This window comes from Chelon labrosus (genome assembly GCF_963514085.1).
Source record: "Chelon labrosus genome assembly, chromosome: 2".
NCBI lineage: Eukaryota > Metazoa > Chordata > Actinopteri > Mugiliformes > Mugilidae > Chelon > Chelon labrosus.
In genome coordinates this window covers 16,586,285-16,605,661 of record NC_140338.1, presented here as the reverse complement: position 1 = coordinate 16,605,661, position 19,377 = coordinate 16,586,285, and the positions used below count along the sequence as shown (strand labels likewise).

General features: G+C 43.3%; 1 protein-coding gene across 1 annotated transcript in view; it reads right to left on the bottom strand.

Annotated features, from left to right (window-relative positions):
* Positions 1 to 16,847, bottom strand: part of frem3 (Fras1 related extracellular matrix 3) — a 30,197-nt gene extending 13,350 nt beyond the window's left edge. Inside the window, exons 1-3 of the mRNA XM_084573076.1 lie at positions 11,749 to 16,847; positions 11,362 to 11,451; positions 175 to 321 (exon numbers count right to left, since the gene is read on the bottom strand). Of these exons, the coding sequence (XP_084429202.1) occupies positions 175 to 321; positions 11,362 to 11,451; positions 11,749 to 16,777 (5,266 nt within the window). The 5' untranslated portion in view covers positions 16,778 to 16,847. The remainder of the gene's footprint in view (positions 1 to 174; positions 322 to 11,361; positions 11,452 to 11,748) is intronic.
* Positions 16,848 to 19,377: the final 2,530 nt, after the last annotated feature.

The window sequence follows — 19,377 nt, the reverse complement described above, 5'->3', positions numbered from 1 at the left end:
AAATGATACACAAATAGAGTAAGGGGACAGTAAAGGTGGCAATAATGCTTTGTTAAAGTGTCAGTTTAATAAGGGGTTGCGTGGAGTCATCACATCGTGCTTAAAACCCCCCATAAAGTTATAAATTACAACGGTTAACCATTCAGTCGAAGCTTAACAAATGCTAACACTTACTGATAAAGGAGGTTTCTCCCAGGTAGCCTCTGCGTTTCAGTGTCACCTCCAGGAATTTGGCGTCCTCATCCACCAGATAGTATTCCCTCTCCAGGGAGATCCAGGCCCAGTTGAGTCGGAACGGCTGAGGTTTTAGCTTATTTCCACCTGAAGAGAAAGGGAGAAACGCTCAGCACTTTACTCAAAGGTGCACAATAATCAATTTTGTTCATATTAGGAGTCATTGAAGCATATAAACTGCTAATCTGCTCTGGGCTGGAGGAAAAAGAGGAATCAAAGGGGGAAAGAAACGTGATCACTTAATACCAAAGCTCCCTTATCCCTCACTTCACCGCGCCTTTCTGCTGATAGAGAGAATTCATAGAGCCGCTCTGTTTAAGCCAAGCTAGCGGTTCATGTCCATCTGATGCAGGTGCACAAACAAATCGTCCCTGTTAACATTTTGATAACTATTTTTGAACCCACGATGGCGGAAGGAGGGGAGGCTATCAATTTGGTTGCAGATCTTCTTAAAAATACATTTTCACGGTGGACTTTGAAGGAAAAGCTGGATGTTGTGAGGAAAGACCGCCTAACCCTGGAGCCAGCTAGCTTCCGGGAAAAGGGTGTGTCAACCACTTTCAGGTCAGCAACTATGAACGCTATGAGGAGAACTTAAGTGAGTTTCTTGCTTTAGTAATGGTATTCGTTTCGCTATATGAGATACCACTCTATGATGCAATGTCCTGTTTTATTGCGTATCCGTATGATGTTGATGGTTTCGACAGCAGTGGTGTCATAATGGTCGTATTAGGAGGTGTTTTGAATGAGGTTGGAGGTCATTGAAGACCTAGGTGGAAAATGCACAGCCCGCCACTGGAGCACACTTATACTGTAGAGTGTCTGCTTATGGAAATACTTGGTCATAGAGTTCATATTCTAACCAACCAGCCAACCAGCAACATAGCTGTACTCTGACGCTTTCAACAAGATGAAGGTTAAATGTGAGTCGTGAGGCCGGAACATATTTTCTCCTTTCTCTAAACCATTATCCTTATCTTAGCCCAATTTATTAAGCATCTTCCATACGTCAGAATGAAGTCTTTAATTAGTCACTGCACGCTCCTTGATCTCGAGTTAATACCTCTGTGTTATCGGTGAACTAAAACAAAATCACATCACAACAAAACCCTCCACAGCAAATATCTGGAGCTCAGCGCTGATCCACGACCACAGACCCGATCCTTAATCCACACTATCTCATGACTCCAGTAATCCCTCTACCTGTCAGCTCTGTTTTAGTCCTTGACGTGATGCTGGCGGCTCCAGAGATATTGAGGATAAGAGGTTCTGCAGCGTAATCTGAATATTCTTTTCTTTTTCTTTTTTTTCAGCAAAAGAGCCTAACGTTTCATCCTTAAGTGTGACAAGACGGCTGTTGACCTGTGACTTGGAAATGGGTCAGGATTTTTTGGACCAGGGGAGGTTAGAGAGGCCGTTTCTCTTTAGTTATGCACGGCCGGTCACACTGACAGCGGCCCCATTGACCTAACTCCATTACAGACGCTTAAGGGAGTGAGGGAACTTTATTTAAAATAGAACATGTAGTTCTAGTTGGCGTAATATGGGCCTCAAAAATATTATTAGGAGAAGTTTTAGACATTATAATTCTCAAAGTAGCAGTGGAAAAAAAAAGCAAACAGTGCGCGGGGAACAATGGAAAGAAGCCCCTGCTTGTCTTCACTATAAACCAGCATTGAGCTCAGTTTTGCTTCAGTGAGGAAGAAAAGAGGCTGCAGGCTTTATGCTATGTGACCGGGGTGAATGAAAACACTGGAGGGGGTTGAGTGTGGGCGTTGAAGACGGGAAGGGGGACACTTCCTCGAACCCACATGTCAACACTGCAGCCAGACCCAACGGGGACAAATCACACTCACTGAAAGGCAGCAGCAGCATGACCTGATAACAATCAATGTATTCCTCAGAGCAATGATAATACTGGATTATACAGTGGCTTTCCAAAACATTATGTACGCCAGTGAAAACGAATTAATTGTGATAGGAATGCACTAAATCTTATATTTATGACTATATAGCATAGTTATAGAAAGGTGACAATGCAACTCTATGATGCAGCTTAAAGCACTACACTTAAAATAAGGATGTCAAAATAATAGAAACATGTGTCAGTACAACACAAAACAGTTCAACTGTACAAACCACGGACTTCAAAATGAAAATACAGTGAAAAACAAATTAGACAGCTGAAGTTTCAAGGAGTTGCAGTACGGCCTATTCTGTCAGTGCCATCCGCCACACACACAGTTGGACACATGAATGGAAGTGCTCCCCTTCCCAGGCGACATAAAATGGTCAAACCCAGTGGGCAAAGCCGCCCTCCACCACTCTCCATGCTCAGGTTTCCTGCAGTCATGGCTAAAAATACAGGAAACGCGCCATCGTGTCTGTTTTTGCTCGGCCCAAATTCTTCCAAAGTACATGCGCTACATGATTTCAGAGGGCAGGCGTCTGTGTTGTATTTTGCACGGCATCTGTTCAGTCGCTGCTGAATGAATAAACTTCAGACTGATAATGGATGGTTCTGTGTTTTGATTTCCTGTGTTCTTGTTGAGTTTCATTCATGTCTCATTTTTTTGAGTTTCCTGTTTTATTTTAAGTTTTCCCTTGTTTCCTGTCTTGCCTTCTTCCTGTCCTGTGATTTCCCACCTGTGTAATTGTCTGCCCCTCCCTGATTGTTTTCACCTGTGTCTCCTCTGCCCTTGTGTGTATATATAGTCCTGCCTTTTTCCTTTTCTTTTGTCGCGTCACACTGTTTTTTCCATGTCTTTTCTTTTTAGGTCATACTTTTCTCAAGCCTCTTTTTCATGCCGAGCTTCTTGTTACTTGTAGTTCATGTCTCATAGTAGTTTTTGTTCTCTTCACATTTGAAATACCTGCTGTATCAGCAGCGCTTTGTGTTTCCTTTTGTTTAATTAAATTAAATTTTTGTCAACTTCTGCCTCATCGCCTAGTGTCCAGCATTTGGGTTGTACCTCACCCCAAAAACCCTGACACTTTGAGGTGCAATTAAAAAAAAAAAAAAGCTCCATTTCAGCCTGATGTATAGTCACAAAATATAAAACATCCCCATAACCTTCAGTTATCAGATAGTTTCTGCGCTGGACAAAAGTGTGTCCTGGCAGTCGGCCCTATTGGGAGCTGATATGAAGAGAAGCTTAGTCAGCGGCTATCATCAAGGATTATCAAATGAACAAGCCAGGACACTGGCATTGAGCAGCCATGCAGCTTTAGGTTTCTGCATCACTCCAAGGAGTAAAACAAGGGAGTTTTTAGTTTATGAATTGGACCAGAACAAGGCTAAATGTATTGGCATTTCATAGACTGTTGAATTACAGAAGACTTTAGTGCCAAAACAAGGTAATTTTATTGTATTCCTAAACTATTAAAAAAGCAGAATCTTTCATTAGTTATCAGTTAAGTGTTTTGAAAATTGATTTATGCATCTTTTTCTGAATCAGTTTGCAGTCCCTGCCTCGAGAAGTGGTTGGAAAAAATAAAAAACAAATGTGTTATCTTTCAGTGCCTGTCACCTGATGCCATGTACCGTACATGTGAACTCCAGACACTAGGTATAACATGACATGTGAAATGACGTGATGGTGAAACTCTAGTTGAGCTTTCAGTCACGGCTGTTTCAAAGGTCGGTCAGACTTTGGCATTACATGTCATTTTCTGATTAATTGTCAAATATACACGACCACCTGTCTAATATTGTGTAGGTCTCCCTTGTGCCTCCAAAACTGTTGTGACTCATCAGAGAATGGACATGGGTCTTCTAAGGGTGTCCTGTGTTGTCTGGAAATGTTGTTAGTGGGGGCCTTTGGGTCCTATGGGTTGAGGGGAGGGGCCTCTGTGGATCATCCCACAGATCTAGTGAATTTGGAGGCCAGGTCAACACCTTGTGCTGTTTTTCATGTTTTTTGAGTTGTTCCTAAACCGTTTATGTGTGTGTCCCTGTGTCAGGCTGCATCCTGCTGGGGATGGCTGCTGCCATCAAGGAGTGTCATTGCTATGGGGTGGGGGTGCCTGGTCTGGTCTAGGTGGGTGGTACTTGTGTAAGTAACATCCACATGAATGAATGCCAGGTCCAGAAGTTTCCTAGCACAACACTGTATTGTCACAAGATGGTCAAAGTTATTTACTTCTCGTGTCAGTGGTCACAATGTTGTGACTGATCAGTGTAAATGCCAATACTTGATTTCAACCAACGGACCTGAGGAGGCCGATGAATAAGAGACAGCTGCCGATGTCTTTGGACTCTCTGCTCAGTGGGGTCCTTATGCTGTGTGGTCAACAGGTGTTTCTCTTTTGCCGTACAAGCGGTACAGGTGGCTACTTTTGTCTAAAATAACCCCTGTCATTCTTGTTTAAAATGTTTGTTGTTTCTGAACTCTTCTGCAGCCTTCCTCAAGCATTCCTGCGATGTGCAGGATCTCACTAGCATGTAGTAACACAACATCAGGAGTAACAAAAACAAGCAGAACTGTTTTGTGGCTTAGAACTTCAAAGTAAAGATCTCCTTCAGTCTTTCTTGGTCAGTGTGTCTCTTGACATCTTTCCCGCCAGACCCACAGATTATGTGAAGCAGAGTGACAGCTGTACTCCGCAACCCTCCTCCCCCTCCACGTTCCCCTTCCTCCCTGTGTCGGCTTTGTTCGCTCAGGGGATGAACAACTGAGAGGGACAGCAGGCCGCAGTCTGGGTGGGCCACCGTGGCGTGTCTCCCTGCCTGCCTCCTCATTGTTCACGACAGTGTAAGAACGGGGAATCTCCCTTCTCCCACTTCTTTTGTACATGCTGTCAGACACTGAGGTCGGAGCTGGCAAGAGTTTCAACAAATCATGCCAGACTTTTCCAGCGTTAACACAGACACGGTACTTTAGAAAGAGATGAAAATGGTTTTAATTAGCTCAAAAAAAAGATGAGATCACAGAAGTCAAAATAGGTCATCGGACATGATAGTATGTATGACTGAAGGTCTAATTTATGGCAATGTTTTATGACAGTCTTCCTATATTAGAGCGGCTATTAAATCCAATACACACAGTAGCTGCTTGGCACAGCTCAGATTTCCATTAGCTTTTCAAACTGACAATCATCATAATTTCTGCTGGGATGAAAAGTTTTATAGGCAGGACATATTTCTAAATGTCCCTGTTGGCAGCCGTTTAATAAATTTGCTTCAGTGTGATTGATGCTCATCGCTTGACATGGGAGTCCGTGGAATATTAAAGAAGTGCGACAATCTTCGATATGAATATGTCGCTTTTAGTAGAGAAAACAGACGAATGACTCAGCGAATGACATCCTGACCTATTCTGTGTCAGCAAATCACCATCAAAACATTTACAGCGCATTACAGTCTTGGATTTTCCCTGCACTGGCGTCCTTTGACAGCACATTCTTCGTCAGTTCATATTTACTCAGCAGCGCTGCCTGCACCATACATAGCTGCAGCGGGATAGTGGGTCAGGCCGGAGATATCATCAGAGAGGAAGGTCAGCATGAGGCTTTGACGTTCACCAGCATGATGCAAGGAAGAGCAACTATCTAAGAATATCCGCATCAAGTGACAAGCATCACCATTATTGCATTTCCTCATCAATCATCCCGTTCATATAAATACTGTGGAAGATCCAGCCAACTATGCCTGGTATTTAAATACCTCTGTATTTAACTATGGTCGGTGAAATCATGGAGGTGTCAAACGTCAATGTAAACAGAAAAATAGATTTTTTTTTCTTGTACATTTTCATAAAGAGACTTTAAAAAGAGATTAGTTTAGTCTTCCTTGCAGTTTTTCCAAGGAATTCATGCTGTGAATGCTACATGATAAAATTTATTTATAACCGTCGTCATTCCTTTCAGTCTGCTGCAGCCTGTGCTGCAAATCCACACATCGAGGTGCCTGCATTGCTGCTACTGTTCAGGACTGTGAGAAGATATCTGAAGGATGTTGCAAATAATTTGATGAGGCCTAATAGCCACGTCCTCTTTGACCCTTGCTTGCTTCACTTGGCATGGTGTCACAGTACAGAGGATCATAATCTATCTAAAGACCGACATATTAAATAAAAATAAAAATATGCAGCCCGGACTTTGTGGTGCTTTGAGCAGAATGTTAGCATATAAACCTGCTAGCAATAATAATGCTAGCATGTTGAGGCATATTTTAGTTTAGCATGTTAGCATGCTAACGCCTCCTGATCGTGACTCAGCTGGGGCGGTAACTTGATCAGAATCCCCAAAACTGGACCTGAGGCAGGTCACAAATAGGACATAAACCTCTGCAGCAACCCATCCCTTAATCGTTAAAAAATTAGCGCCAAAATAACAAACGTCAGCCGTACAATGGTGCCAGAGAATTTCATTGGTTTACTAGAGTGAGGATACATCTTCTAGGCTTCATGTATGTCTTTACCGAAACTAATACAGATGCATACAAAAGTTGTAGAAACCAAAATCAGAGACACATCAACAGACTGATAATCCAGTGAACCAACATTTCCTTCTCTGTACCAAAGTCATTAAAACGTTTGGCCAAAAAGAAACGGACAAGGAAGTAATTTAATGACAGCTTGGCTAGAGGCCTCAACAGCTCTGCCATATGAGAGCAGATAAGAATAACTGCTCCAGCCATACATCATAGTTCCCCTTCCAAACGGCCTTTCAACCACCATAAATCAAGGCTGAAGAAAAAAAAAAAAAAAAAAAGAGAAACAATGAAGACACAGAGAAAGAAGTCATAGCTCACTGTAAGAAAAAGAAATGGAGACGAGGTATAGATATGAACACGTCAAAGAAAAAGAATAGTAATACCCAGAAGGGTTCTTGGAGAAGGGGACGGAGGGAAAAGTGAGAACAGAGCGAGGCGTCGAGAAGGAGGACTGAGAGGCCTCGGCTTCTTCAAGTCACAGGGGGCCTCGGCTGTGGCACCATTAGCCAGTAAATCTCTGGTGACTGTTGACACAAGTGTCACGTAAGATCCCAAAACAAAGTTAGGAAGTAGGGGTATTAGGCGGCTGTGTCAGTTAGCATGCAGTGCCACTGTACAAGAGATTACATTCACTGCATATATAGAAATGGGAAAACTGAACTTATTGCTGTATTGTTATTTTAATTTGTAATTTCCTCCTTTTCCCCCCTCTCCTTTGGCTCAGTATCATTGCACCCTCTGGGGAATGCTCCTCCAGAGCAGGCACCTCCACAGCAGCAGAAGTCTACGGGTTATCGGGCTATCTGAGATTGGGTTGGATTTCTACGGCGCTGGGAATGGGGTGACCACAGGCTTTGAAAGGGGATCCCCCCGGAGCCTTCCCTCTCACGTACACACCTGTCTGCTCGGGATACCGCTTCACTTCCAGGCCCTGCTCTGTCTGCGGCCCTGGAGTCTGGAGTCTCTGAGGAAGTGCATTCCTCTCCCAGACTCTGAATGATCACATAACACTCAACCCATCAGGGTCTATGATCCCTCTGCAGAGCTGGAAGTCTATATTGCTGCTACTGGAAAAAGCACAAAGGCCAATTATAACGAATGCAAAGGCTTGTGTTCTCTCGTTGTGTCTTGTCCGATAAGTGTTGCAGTGAAATTTAAGACAAACTTTTTAAAGACTACACTACAAAGTCTTAAGAGCTGACACACATTCTTAGGACTAACAAATGAACAGAAACCCACAGACGCCTCAACACGTCTGACAGTAAGAACATTTCTTTACCTCGCCTGTGGCTTGCCGGACCCAGACCTGATAGACAAGGATATATGTGAGCTGTGTATCCACTTGTAAAAACAAGTATTTATTGCTTCAGTGTCCAGCTCTTTGAATGGCTGTAGGGAGTTTCTGACCTGGCCACTTACATGAAGGTTATTGCTTTTCCAATAGAAATTCCCAGCCGACAGAGAGAATGACCCAACGTGAACTACAGTTTGTGTTTGAGGTCACTGCCATCATGACCGCAGAGTTAAATGTGGTATTCTAGCTACTTTGTGTGTGTTAATCACTTATCCAAAAATGTGGTTGACTGTGCTCAAGATACATCACCTCTACACCGATCAGGCATCTTGTGACAATACAATGTTCTGCTGGGAAACTTTTGGACCTGGCATTCATGTGGATGTTACTTAGACATGTACCACCCACCTAGACCAGACCAGGCACCCCCACCCCATAGCAATGACACTCCTTGATGGCAGCAGCCTGACACAGACACACATAAACAGTTTAGGAACAACTCAAAAAAACAGCACAAGGTGTTGACCTGGCCTCCAAATTCACTAGATCCCAAACTGATAAGTATCTGTGGGATGCACTGGAACAAGTCTGATCCACAGAGCCTTGCCCTGCTGCTGTAACAACTGGATTTCCCCTCGGGGATCAATAAAGCTTTATCTTCTCACATCAAGCTGAAACATATGCCGTTTCTCTTATCCCTTGTTGTTTTGGGATACGATTCATGTTTGAAGTTGATCATAATCCCCAGGTGATGTTTCAAGAATTGTGTCGTATGACTTAGGTAAGTCATGTACATGTACCAACTTCACAAGTTGGTACAAAGTGTCAAAAGCCCCTTCAGTCTCCACCTGGACCCAACGTAGAAAGTAGCGTTACCACTGCTCAGTGAGATTTCACAGAAGAGGTTTCACCATATCTGCTACAGAGTGTGTTTCTTTCTTACTACCAACAGCCTCCACAACTTTCTCCTCACAGTTTGCAATTTAACCACCAGGTCCACACTCAGACCCCCAGTGTCAAACTAAATGTTCACACTCAGACCTCTTACTAAGACACACTTGTTACACAATTACGACAGCAATACTTCAGCTGTCTGTGACCACACACAAACTGCGTGACACAACAAACTGTCGCTGCCTCCCACACTGCGTGTTAAAGTCTCTGATTAAGGCCTTAATGTACTATATCTGCAGATACACTCACTATAGTTATATTCGTATATGCATGCAACATTTGAGCCTACAAGGCTTACAGAGGTATGTCAAAACCCTACGCTTCTTCAGGAGGATATGTTAATGATTTGAGTGATTATTCTAGAGCTACTTGTGAAGTGTCACTGCAGTGCATGTAGTGGCAGGTATCTTTTAAAGGCTGCTAAGACCCTCAAGCAGCTCCCCATATCAGTGCATCTGGGGGGTTATTTCTAGGCGTGAGGCTGCGCTTAGAAGAAACGTGCTTAGCTAAATTGTTGGTATCTCTAGGTTGCATAATGAGTCAAGATTGAAACATGCACTTTTTTCACCAAGTAGGTTTATATACCTTTAAAGTAATTTGATTTGGATGAGATGGTCTCTGTTTGGATGACAGTGAAGTCACATTTTAAAATTTTTTTCTTGTTCACGAACAAGTTGCCAGCTTAAGTCGACTATCTTGGGTGCAAATCTCTACTGACCCAGAGTTTTGCTTCCCACACTAACAGCTCACCTACCTACCTAGATTTATTAGCAGATAGCCGGACCATCGGCGTGCTCTCCAACTGCATGCCCCTACATGTCCAGGATGATTCCACCTCCCCCAGGAGTCACCCCTTCAACACTTCACATTAGTGATTCAGAAGCTGGCTCATCTCGCTTTTATCTGTTATCTGTTTGATCTCTTTCCGGATGTGCTGCTTCATTTGTTTGTGTGTATGTGTGTGCCCATCCATATGTGCAGTGACAAGTGTGTCTGTTATGCGCATTAATACACGCGATTAATTTCATGCTTGTAGTGTTCTGAGCTGAAGGTGAATGCTGCGGGATGCCCTTTACATGTGAACCGTGCTAATGCAGATACGTGGTTTTGTTTTATGTTCCAGCATGCACCGCTGAACCTGGTTCAGCTGAGTTTGCTGGAAGCTCTCACAAAGTGGGTGAGCAAACAGAACAAGGAGTGTTTAGCTAATTGAAGTCCTTGTGTTCCCTGTCTGTGCTTAAACACACACTTATAGACAGAAACGCGCTGCTTTGGGCAGCTCATTAAGTCACAAATGTAAAAAACACTACTAAGAATATTGGTGTGCAGTTTAGATTATAGAATAATAACAATTAATTAATTAATGGCACAGCTCCTCATTAAAAATGCAGTATCTTCTACTCACAGTGTGGGGGGAAACACTTAATTAGTAGGTGTTGAGTTCAGGCCAGATGGAGGAGGCTTCATTTTGCTGACAAAAAGAGTGTAATCTGGCAAAACGCACATCCTCCAGGTCCTGCCTCTTCAATGAGTGTGATGCCGGTATTATCACTTAACATGCTCCTCAATATAGCATAATTATAGACCAAACTTTCCCTGTGGCATTGATTCCATTTCAAAATCTTGTTTTGTATTTTATAGCCGATGCTAAAATTGCCACCTGTTACATTTTACTGCCTTAGCGTTTGCTATATTTGTAATGCCGTCCAAGTAAATCCATGCGGGTGACAAGCCGCAGAGCTTATACATTATACTGTAACTCATCTTTATGTTGTACCATGCATATCCAATTTATTTAAGAGAATTCTTTAGGTTTATGTTGGAAGTGAGGCGCATGTGACAAGGAGATATATTATTCCATAGATACACAGAGACACTGAAAACCAAAGCGCCATCCATCAAACAATGTTGATAAATCAGGGTTCTATCAGTCATAGCACAATGTCCCTTTTTACTTTTCACACACTCTGAAGCTGTGAAACTGATTCTAAGCAGAACGTACGAACTGAGTATTGCATTAAGCAAACCTATCGTACACATTTCACAGTGTCACTTCAAGCAGATGAAGAATGGTGACATATGAAAGCTCTGAAGAGCTACCTAAGAGAAAGTTTAGAGCATGTGGCAGTCTTTTGCTTTTCTAACCCCCACTCAGTGTTTGGCTTAAGCCCTCTCTGACCCCGGTTCTTTAAACCTGCTACCCTTTCTAGTGTGGCGAGCAGAGGCGGCGTCTCTGTACTGGGTGTCAGTCATGGCCAACTGCCTTAAGTCTTTGTGATGCAAACACTTGGGTGATTGACAGAGAGCAGGAAGTTTTAATTTTAAGCAGCCATTAAAAGCCAGATCAACTCTGGGGAAAACCTTCAGGCAACCTCCAGTAATGGGCTTGGTTGGTGGGTTTGGTGTCACGGCACAGAAGCATTAAATGTTACTGGGTTCCTACCGTTGTCTTCGACTGTGAAGTAGAGGATGTCACTTGTGGCGTTGCTCCCATCCAGCAGCACATAACAGATCTTCATGTCGTTGATATCAGCTGTATGACAAATATAAAGAGAAGGAGTGTTAGCACAAATGATAAAACAATTGTGACCGCTTAGTTAAACCTAGAAACCTCTACAAGATTTTTGTTACAGCCTCAGGCTTAGGGTCATATGAACCACACGAGAAATGTTTGTGAAAGAATTCTCAATTGTTAGGGTCCCAAAAATTAGGGTAAATGCAGAGCCATCTAAACATTATACCTGCAATAATTCATATTAGTAATTTAATCCAGTGTTAACGTCTAATATTGATTAAATTTAAGAGATAAAGTTATGTGACATTCGCTTACCTTGTGTGAAGGTCTTGATGCTGTCATTGCCCAGCGCGGTGTTCATGATGAAGCCATGCAGTGGAGCCTCGGACACAGTGTACTTCAGGACCTTTTGGTGACTGTCTCGGTCCTCCGATCGAAGGACCTTGCTGGTGAACAGAAAGCCCAGGTGCCCCGTTTGGAGGACTTTAAGTGAGGCAGCGGCCTTGTTAACCACAATCTGGGGCACGCCATTGTCCACTGTGTTGATGTGAATGGTCATCATTTGGGGCTTGCGTGTCTCGTACACGGTGTCGGGAAAGACATAAAAATCGATGTGAGTTCCATCTGTCACAGTGAATGAGAAGCTGTCTTCATTGGTCTCAGTGCCATCGTGCTTATAGCTGATGAGGTTCTCGTTCAGGTCCTGCTTGGTAAAGGTTGTGATTGGTTGGGTTCTGTTGAAAAGCAGCTGGCCGTGTACCGGCACCTGGGTGACTATGAAGCGCAGTAGGTTGTCGGGGGTGTCCCGATCCTCAGCTGTCAACTCAAACGGTGTGATGAGCTTGGTTTCTCCCTCCTCCACAACCAGCTTATTTATAGTCAAGACGGGTTTCTTGTTATCTACATCAGTGATGGACACTCTGAAGGTTCGGAAGACAGGATTGTAACCATCTGTCACCTCAAACTCGAAGCTGTCCATTTTCATCTCATCATCAGAGGTGTGGATGTAGTAGATCTTGTTACCAGCCAGCTGCAGTTGGGTAAAGGTGGAAATGGGAACACCTGGGTAGTCAGTACTCTCTAAGTGTCCTCTACTGGGTGCTCTTGTGATGCTAAAGCTGAGGAATTCATCAGGACTGTTGATGTCAGTGGTGCTGAGAAGGTCAGTGGTAAGAGTTACTTTTCCTCCTTCTTTGAGAGTCACACCTTTGTTGATGACATCTGGGAAAACCATGTCAATGCTTCCGATGTTGATGTAAAAGTAACGGTCAATAAGTGGATTGATACCGTCTGTGACGTCAAATTTCAGCAAGTCACGGATTCCCTCCTGTCCTGTGTGCACGTACTGAATGAGTTGTTTGTCGATTTCATCTTGTGTGAAATTCATTCCCAGGGTGATGTTTCCTAAAACATCACCAAATTTGCTGATACGCTGCAGGTAGCCTTGTCCAGGGCCATATCGCACAACATATGTCAGTTCTTTGTCTTCAGAGTCAAGATCTGTTGCCTTTAAAACCCGGTTGCTGATGACTTTTGTCTCTCCAATCTCAACATCAAGACCATCGTTTATAGCCATTCGTGGAGTTTCGTCATCAACAGGAATGACCATGATGAGAACAGTTTTTTCCACTTTGTGTTTGCCGTCAGATAGCCTGACCTCAAAGCTGTCTTCTTTGGTCTCAGAGTCATCATGTTCATAGACAATGCTGGATGATTCTTTGATCTGCTCCAGGTCGAACTTATCAACAGGGACGGTGCCAGTGCTGAGCTGCTGAACTATTGTACCATGCTTTGGGTTTTTGATGATCTCAAAGTGCAGCTCATCCCCGGGGATGTCAGCATCAGCTCCGTTCAGAATTGGTGTGTCGATAACCAGACTCATGCCCTCCATTACTACAAATTCACGGATGAAAATCTCAGGCTTCTCGTCATTGGCTGGCAGGATGACTATGGGGAAGAAGTGGCGCTCAGAGAAATTAATACCATCCGAGCAGCGGAAGGTGAAGCGATCTTCGACAGGTTCAACCCCTTTGTGGATGCTTTGGACATAGTAGATGTGACCAAGGGTGATATCTTTAATGGTAAAGGCAGTGATGGCTGTCCCAGCTCTTGATTTCTCAGAACCTGCGGCTGGAGAGATGTTCTCCACGTAACCAGATGTTGGCTGGACAATGACGGTGCACAAGATATCATCATCATTGGTGTCAACATCCTCAGCTTGAATGTGGTTCAGCGTAATAATGTTCTTCTCCCCCTCCACAACAACAAACTGCTGTTCAACAATGACAATAGGGGGAATGCTGTCAACGGGAAGGATAGTGACATGAACTGTTACACCTTGGACTTTGTTGCCACCAATGACCCACTGATCCGACATATCAGACAGAGTAAGGTTGAAGGAGTCGTATGCTTTGACCGGGCCAATTTCTCCTGACGTGTGAGCGTATACCACTGCCCCGTTAATGATGTCCTCCTGCGTGAACCTCTCAGCGGGAGCACCATTGACCAAGATTTCACCCAGTCTGGGTGGTTCTTCAACAATAAAAGTGAGCATGAGGTCATCTGTGTCTTCATCACGGCCCTGAATGACATTACTTGTGATCTCCGTCGCTCCGTTCTCCAGCACATCCAGTGAGGCTCCAAGGAGGCCCTCTGGGACCATAATCGTGGGGGTCTCATCATCAACCGGCTCGATGGAGATCTTAATGCTAATGGGTACCTCATGGTAACCGTCACTTACAACAAGCTTGATAACATCATTGAGGGATTCCTGTCCACTGTGAATATAACTTAGGCGGCCATTTTCAATGTCTTCAAGCATAAAGGTTTCCCCATTTGACATGTCAATTCCTAAATACTGCAGCAGCCCATATCGAGGAACCTGGGTAACAGTAAAGATGATATTTTCGTCCTCTGTGTCTGTGTCAGTGGCATGTAGCACTTTTCTAGTAATAATATATGGACTTCTTTCCATAACTGTAAACCCTGCATTGGTAATAAATGGGGGTTTGTTGTCAACTGGCTGCAGGAAGATGGTGAAAAGTCCATCTGCTGTGTTACCAGCTGTGTCTTCCACAGTGAACGTGAACTGAGCCACTTTTGGAGTGATGCCCAGTTCCTGGTCTGGAGGCTTGTAAGCTACTTTGTGGTGATTAACCTGTGCTTGTGTAAACTCTGTTATTACAGTGTCAGGGCTGTCAGTCAGCACAATATTGCCCAAGGGAGCTGGGTTGTTCTCATCTGTATCAGTTGGGGGCTTAGTGATGGTATACTTCAGGTCTCTGTCATCTGAATCCAGATCAGTATAACACAAAAATTTCTTCCTAAAGTACGTGAGCTCATATTCCTGGACTGTCATGTGAAGGATGGTGCCTGGGAGAAGCTCTGGAGCTAGGTCATCAACAGGATGGATTTTGATGGTGAACATGTGCTCACCTGATTGATTAGGAGGGTCATTATCGTCCTGAACTCGGAACACAAACTGATCAATCATGGTTGTGGTGCTGTGGGCTCCAATGTGACGATAGAACAGCTTTCCATCAAGAATATCCTGCTGAAACCATTCAGTCACCACCTGCTCAAACATCTCATCTGTCTCGCTGAACTTCCACAGAGACGGGTCGGACGGTGGCTCTACTTGCCTGAGAAGGAGCTCCCCCACAGTTGAGTACGGTGCTTCCATGACAAACTTAATTGTGGCGTCTTCTGAATCGATATCAGTGGCGCTCAGGATGAAGGGAGATATCTGCATAACTTCATTCTTGAACAGCACCAGGCCGGTGTTAGCATTAATAATTGGGGGTTCATCATCAGTGGGGGCGATGGTGATGGGGAACAAAAACTCCACTTCATTGCTGCCGTCAGTCATTCTAAAAATAATGTTGTCACTGTAGGTGTCGCTGCCGTCATGCTGGTACACAACAATTCCGGCGTCTAGATCTGCAGGTGTAAAGAATTTCCTGCGAGCGCCAAGCACGGTCAGGTCTCCGTGCTTTAAGCCATCAACGACTGTGATTCTCACATCTTCCAGGTTATCCTCATCACTAATCTCTAGATTCTGGGAGCTGGAGAGAACCCTTGACTGCCCTTCAAACAATAGCTGCCCTGTATTTTTAGTTGCAACTGGAGCCAAGGTATTCATCGGCTTTACCACAATCATAAAGGCAAAAGTGTCGGACACGGAGCCATCGGTATCTACAATTTCAAACTCTAGCTGGAAAATCCTCTCTTGCTCTGAGTCCTCTGATGGAGGCTTATACGCTATTTTAAGATCTTTGATGTCCCTTTGATAGAAGGAGGTGATTGGCAGGTTCTGATCATCTGTGCTGATGATATAACCCTGCTGAGGGCTCAGTGGAGATGTAATGTTGAAGATTAAATCGTCTGGGTCGGATTCAACGTCTTCAGCAGCCAGCATGTCACTTGTTATAGCTGTCATCACAAACTGATCAACCTCCATCATCATCATGGCTACGAAGCTGGGTTTAGGAGCCGTGTTCTCTGCACCTTCTCTGATTCTAACCATCATCTGAAAGTGCTCCTGCATTATAGTGTTGCCTTCATTATCCTGCAGCTCAACCATCATTGGAATATAGTCTCTGTTTGGTGAATTGGTTTTAGCAGTGTGTTTGTAGCGAATGCCCTGTTTCACAAACTCATCACAGTCAACCATTTGGCCGTTGGAGGGGTTATTGAAAAGAGTGCCATACCTGGGAAGACCGCCAGCGCCGACCAGAGTGGTGATCTTACACTGTGTGACACCATCTTCGAAGGAAAACTCCAAACCCTTTTTGTCGATGGTGTTGCTTTCTCCATTGAGCTTTTCAACATTAAGAGGCATATTCCTGGTGAGGATCTCAAGCTGCTGGAAAACCACCTCCACTTCCAGCATAAAAGGGACGATAACAGTTTCTGTCTGGGAGTCATAACGAAGCTGCAGCTTCACTCGATCCTTGCTGGGGCTCCGAGATCCAAAATGAGTGTATTTCACTTCATCTGGTCCGAACGAACAAGGGAACTTTTTAGGGGTCAACATCCCAGGTTGCTGGGCCAGTGGGTCATTGTCAAGAACTGTGATGTGACAGCGGTCACCAGGCTGCACTTCTGTTACCAGGTCATTCACCGGGTCCAGAAACACAGACCTCCCAAAAGGTACTCGGATCCCATTGTTAGCGATGATGATATTGTCTTCATTAGGTCCAGACCTGTGGTAATAGAGGTGAGCTGGATCGAACGGCTCTGCATTTACTGGGGCAAAGCAGAAGCTGAGAGAAAAAGTCACAAGCAGGCATTTCAAAAATGCCCACTTTTTACAAAGTTGGGAACTTTGCAGACAACCAGCCATGTCCGCTGCTAGTTGCCTTGCAATTAATTTAACAAGTCAACAGTAGCAGGCAGAAAATAAGACGCCTCTCTAATGGTTTGGGCCTCTGTCCTCTGTGTCTCCCTGTTTCTGTGTGGCCACACAGACACAAGTGTGGTGAATGCTGCAGGGCTGTGCAGGTAATAATGAAACAGTAGACAGCGACAAGCTCAGGCTCCTCCTTCTGTCAGCGCGGGGAGGGAGCCTCCGGCCCCCAGGGCTAATTTAAGAAAGACCATTGGACAAGGCTGTGAAAGTGCTGCCCCAACCAGCACTTACCCTTCTCCTCTTCTCTCACTGAGGAAGAGGTGGTGGTGGGGCACAACACCCACTCACAAAAACCAATCTAAAGTCAGTGGAAATTTGACAACTTATATTTTTGGATTACAAATTTAGTCAGTTGTCATTCTTTAGCAGTATATTCTTATATGCTTATGCTTCTTAATTACTCAAAAACTTATTTTTGGTTTGCATGGCATCGGTGCTCCCGGATAGGTTAACGCTGGACAAATAAATTATATCATCTTTTAATAAACATCTTTCCTAGTATGAAATATGTCAAGTATTAGTACAAATTGTCAACTGCATGTACTGATGTAAAATAACTGGCAGGAGTGATTTCACACACCACTGCAGAAGGGCATATTTAAGAGGCTGAAATATCTGAATGGACTGAACAATCACTTGATATAGCAACGACAAAATCTCTGTGTCACACCCGTCCTACAGGCATTTTTATTTTACTAACACTGTACTGGGAAAACACTCTGCAGTGGCCTTTCATAAATCTCAAAAAGTACAGTGAATGAGTATAAATGTATCATAGTGAATACATTTGAGTTAGATATTGGAAAATAAATGCTGATTAAATGTAAACTGATATGGAATCAGGTTTTTCAAGAGATTCAGTAAAAAAAAATATAAGATTGTCATCATTATCAGCAAAACAATGACCTGTGTGAAGAGTTGTGTGTTCGGTTCACGAGTCAGTTTGCCTTCAAGGTCGTGACATGTCGGCACCGGAGTGACCATTAGTCCCACACTGAGGGACAATAATCTGCCATCAGCTGGTAAGACAGGTGTATGGACGTGATTTAGTTTCACACACGGGGAGAAAACACAACACAGCTCAGAATAAATGCAAGACTTGTGACTTTTCATTAGTTTGATTTTAAACTAGTTAGTTGAAGGCCACATTGGTACTAGCATAAAAACAGTTATTAACTATATTTGTTATTATAAGTTTTCCCCTGTATTTGTCCTCCTGGCAAGACTGTTTAAGTCGCCCTGTTCCTCTTCAAATCTTCTATATATAATGTTATATTTATTAGATATTTATGAGCGAAACTGTCAAAGTGCTCCTCATTTTCTTCTTTGATAACTAATAATATTTTTTTTGCGCTTGAGCTCATTTTCTTATCCACACACTGCTTATTTTTATTTAAATCAAATACATTAAATTTAATATAATTTATACGAATGATGCCAGTGTTCAACAGGACATTTTGTTAAATAAAATAGGGAAATAAATTTGACTAATTCATTTTCATTCATTTTATTTTATATTTGGACGCGCAGCAATAATTATGACTCATTGGGTCACTGCTCACGGCTGTGAGGTTAATATTAAATTTAAATCAGGGAAATCCCCGCTTTATTTTGGACCGGATCTGGAAATTTGATGCCAGCACCTTCTTATGAATATTATTTTATTTAATTTTATTTATTTATTTTTACCAAACTAGCAGATCAAATAAATTAATAAATAACAAAGCGAGTTCTTAGCAAGGATATATACTAAAAACAAAATACATTCTGCAGTGATAGGGACACACCACAGCGTGGAGAAATCAAGCAGTCATACTGGATGCGGCGAGAATGTGAGAATGTGTACTCAGTATGCCGCGCAAGGTCATGTTAAGATAAAAATACCTAGCAGCCTTTTATGGATCATCTTTTGAGTCGAGCCCGACGCTCGATGGAGCGATCCGTGTGCATTGCTGAAAGATTCTCACACACATTATTTCACTCGAAATGTTTGAAATGCTTGGTTAATTACCTCCGTTATTTGACTTTTCTATACGGCAGAACAAATCATATATTCCTGCTACATGTTTTGATGATAATGACTCTCACACAAGCACAAGAATTTAACATGAATGAGTAGAGGTGGGACACCTACGTTTAATTTAATACTGTACCTTCAGCCTTTTAAAGTACTATTCTGTGAAAGTGTCTCTGTTTATTGGGGATGGCAGTCCATTTAGGACAACACTGCGAACCACTCAGCAACCTTCCTCTAAGTGTGGGCCAAATAGCAGAGATGCCATAAGCATCCAGGCATTCTGTATCACACTTTTCATTGCATCCTCTAAATAAATCTTGCCCTCCTCACTTGACAGGCCAAGAATAAAAATGGGACACACAGTGTAACTATAGAAACAAACACTGAAGATGTTTTTATACTCCGCAACTCCTGGACTTCACTCGCATTCCTTTCATAGCGAAGAAGGAGGAGAAAATGAAGAAAGAGCGATTAATCAGTCTGTCAATGAGGCAGTTCTGATGCTGATTCCTGCGTT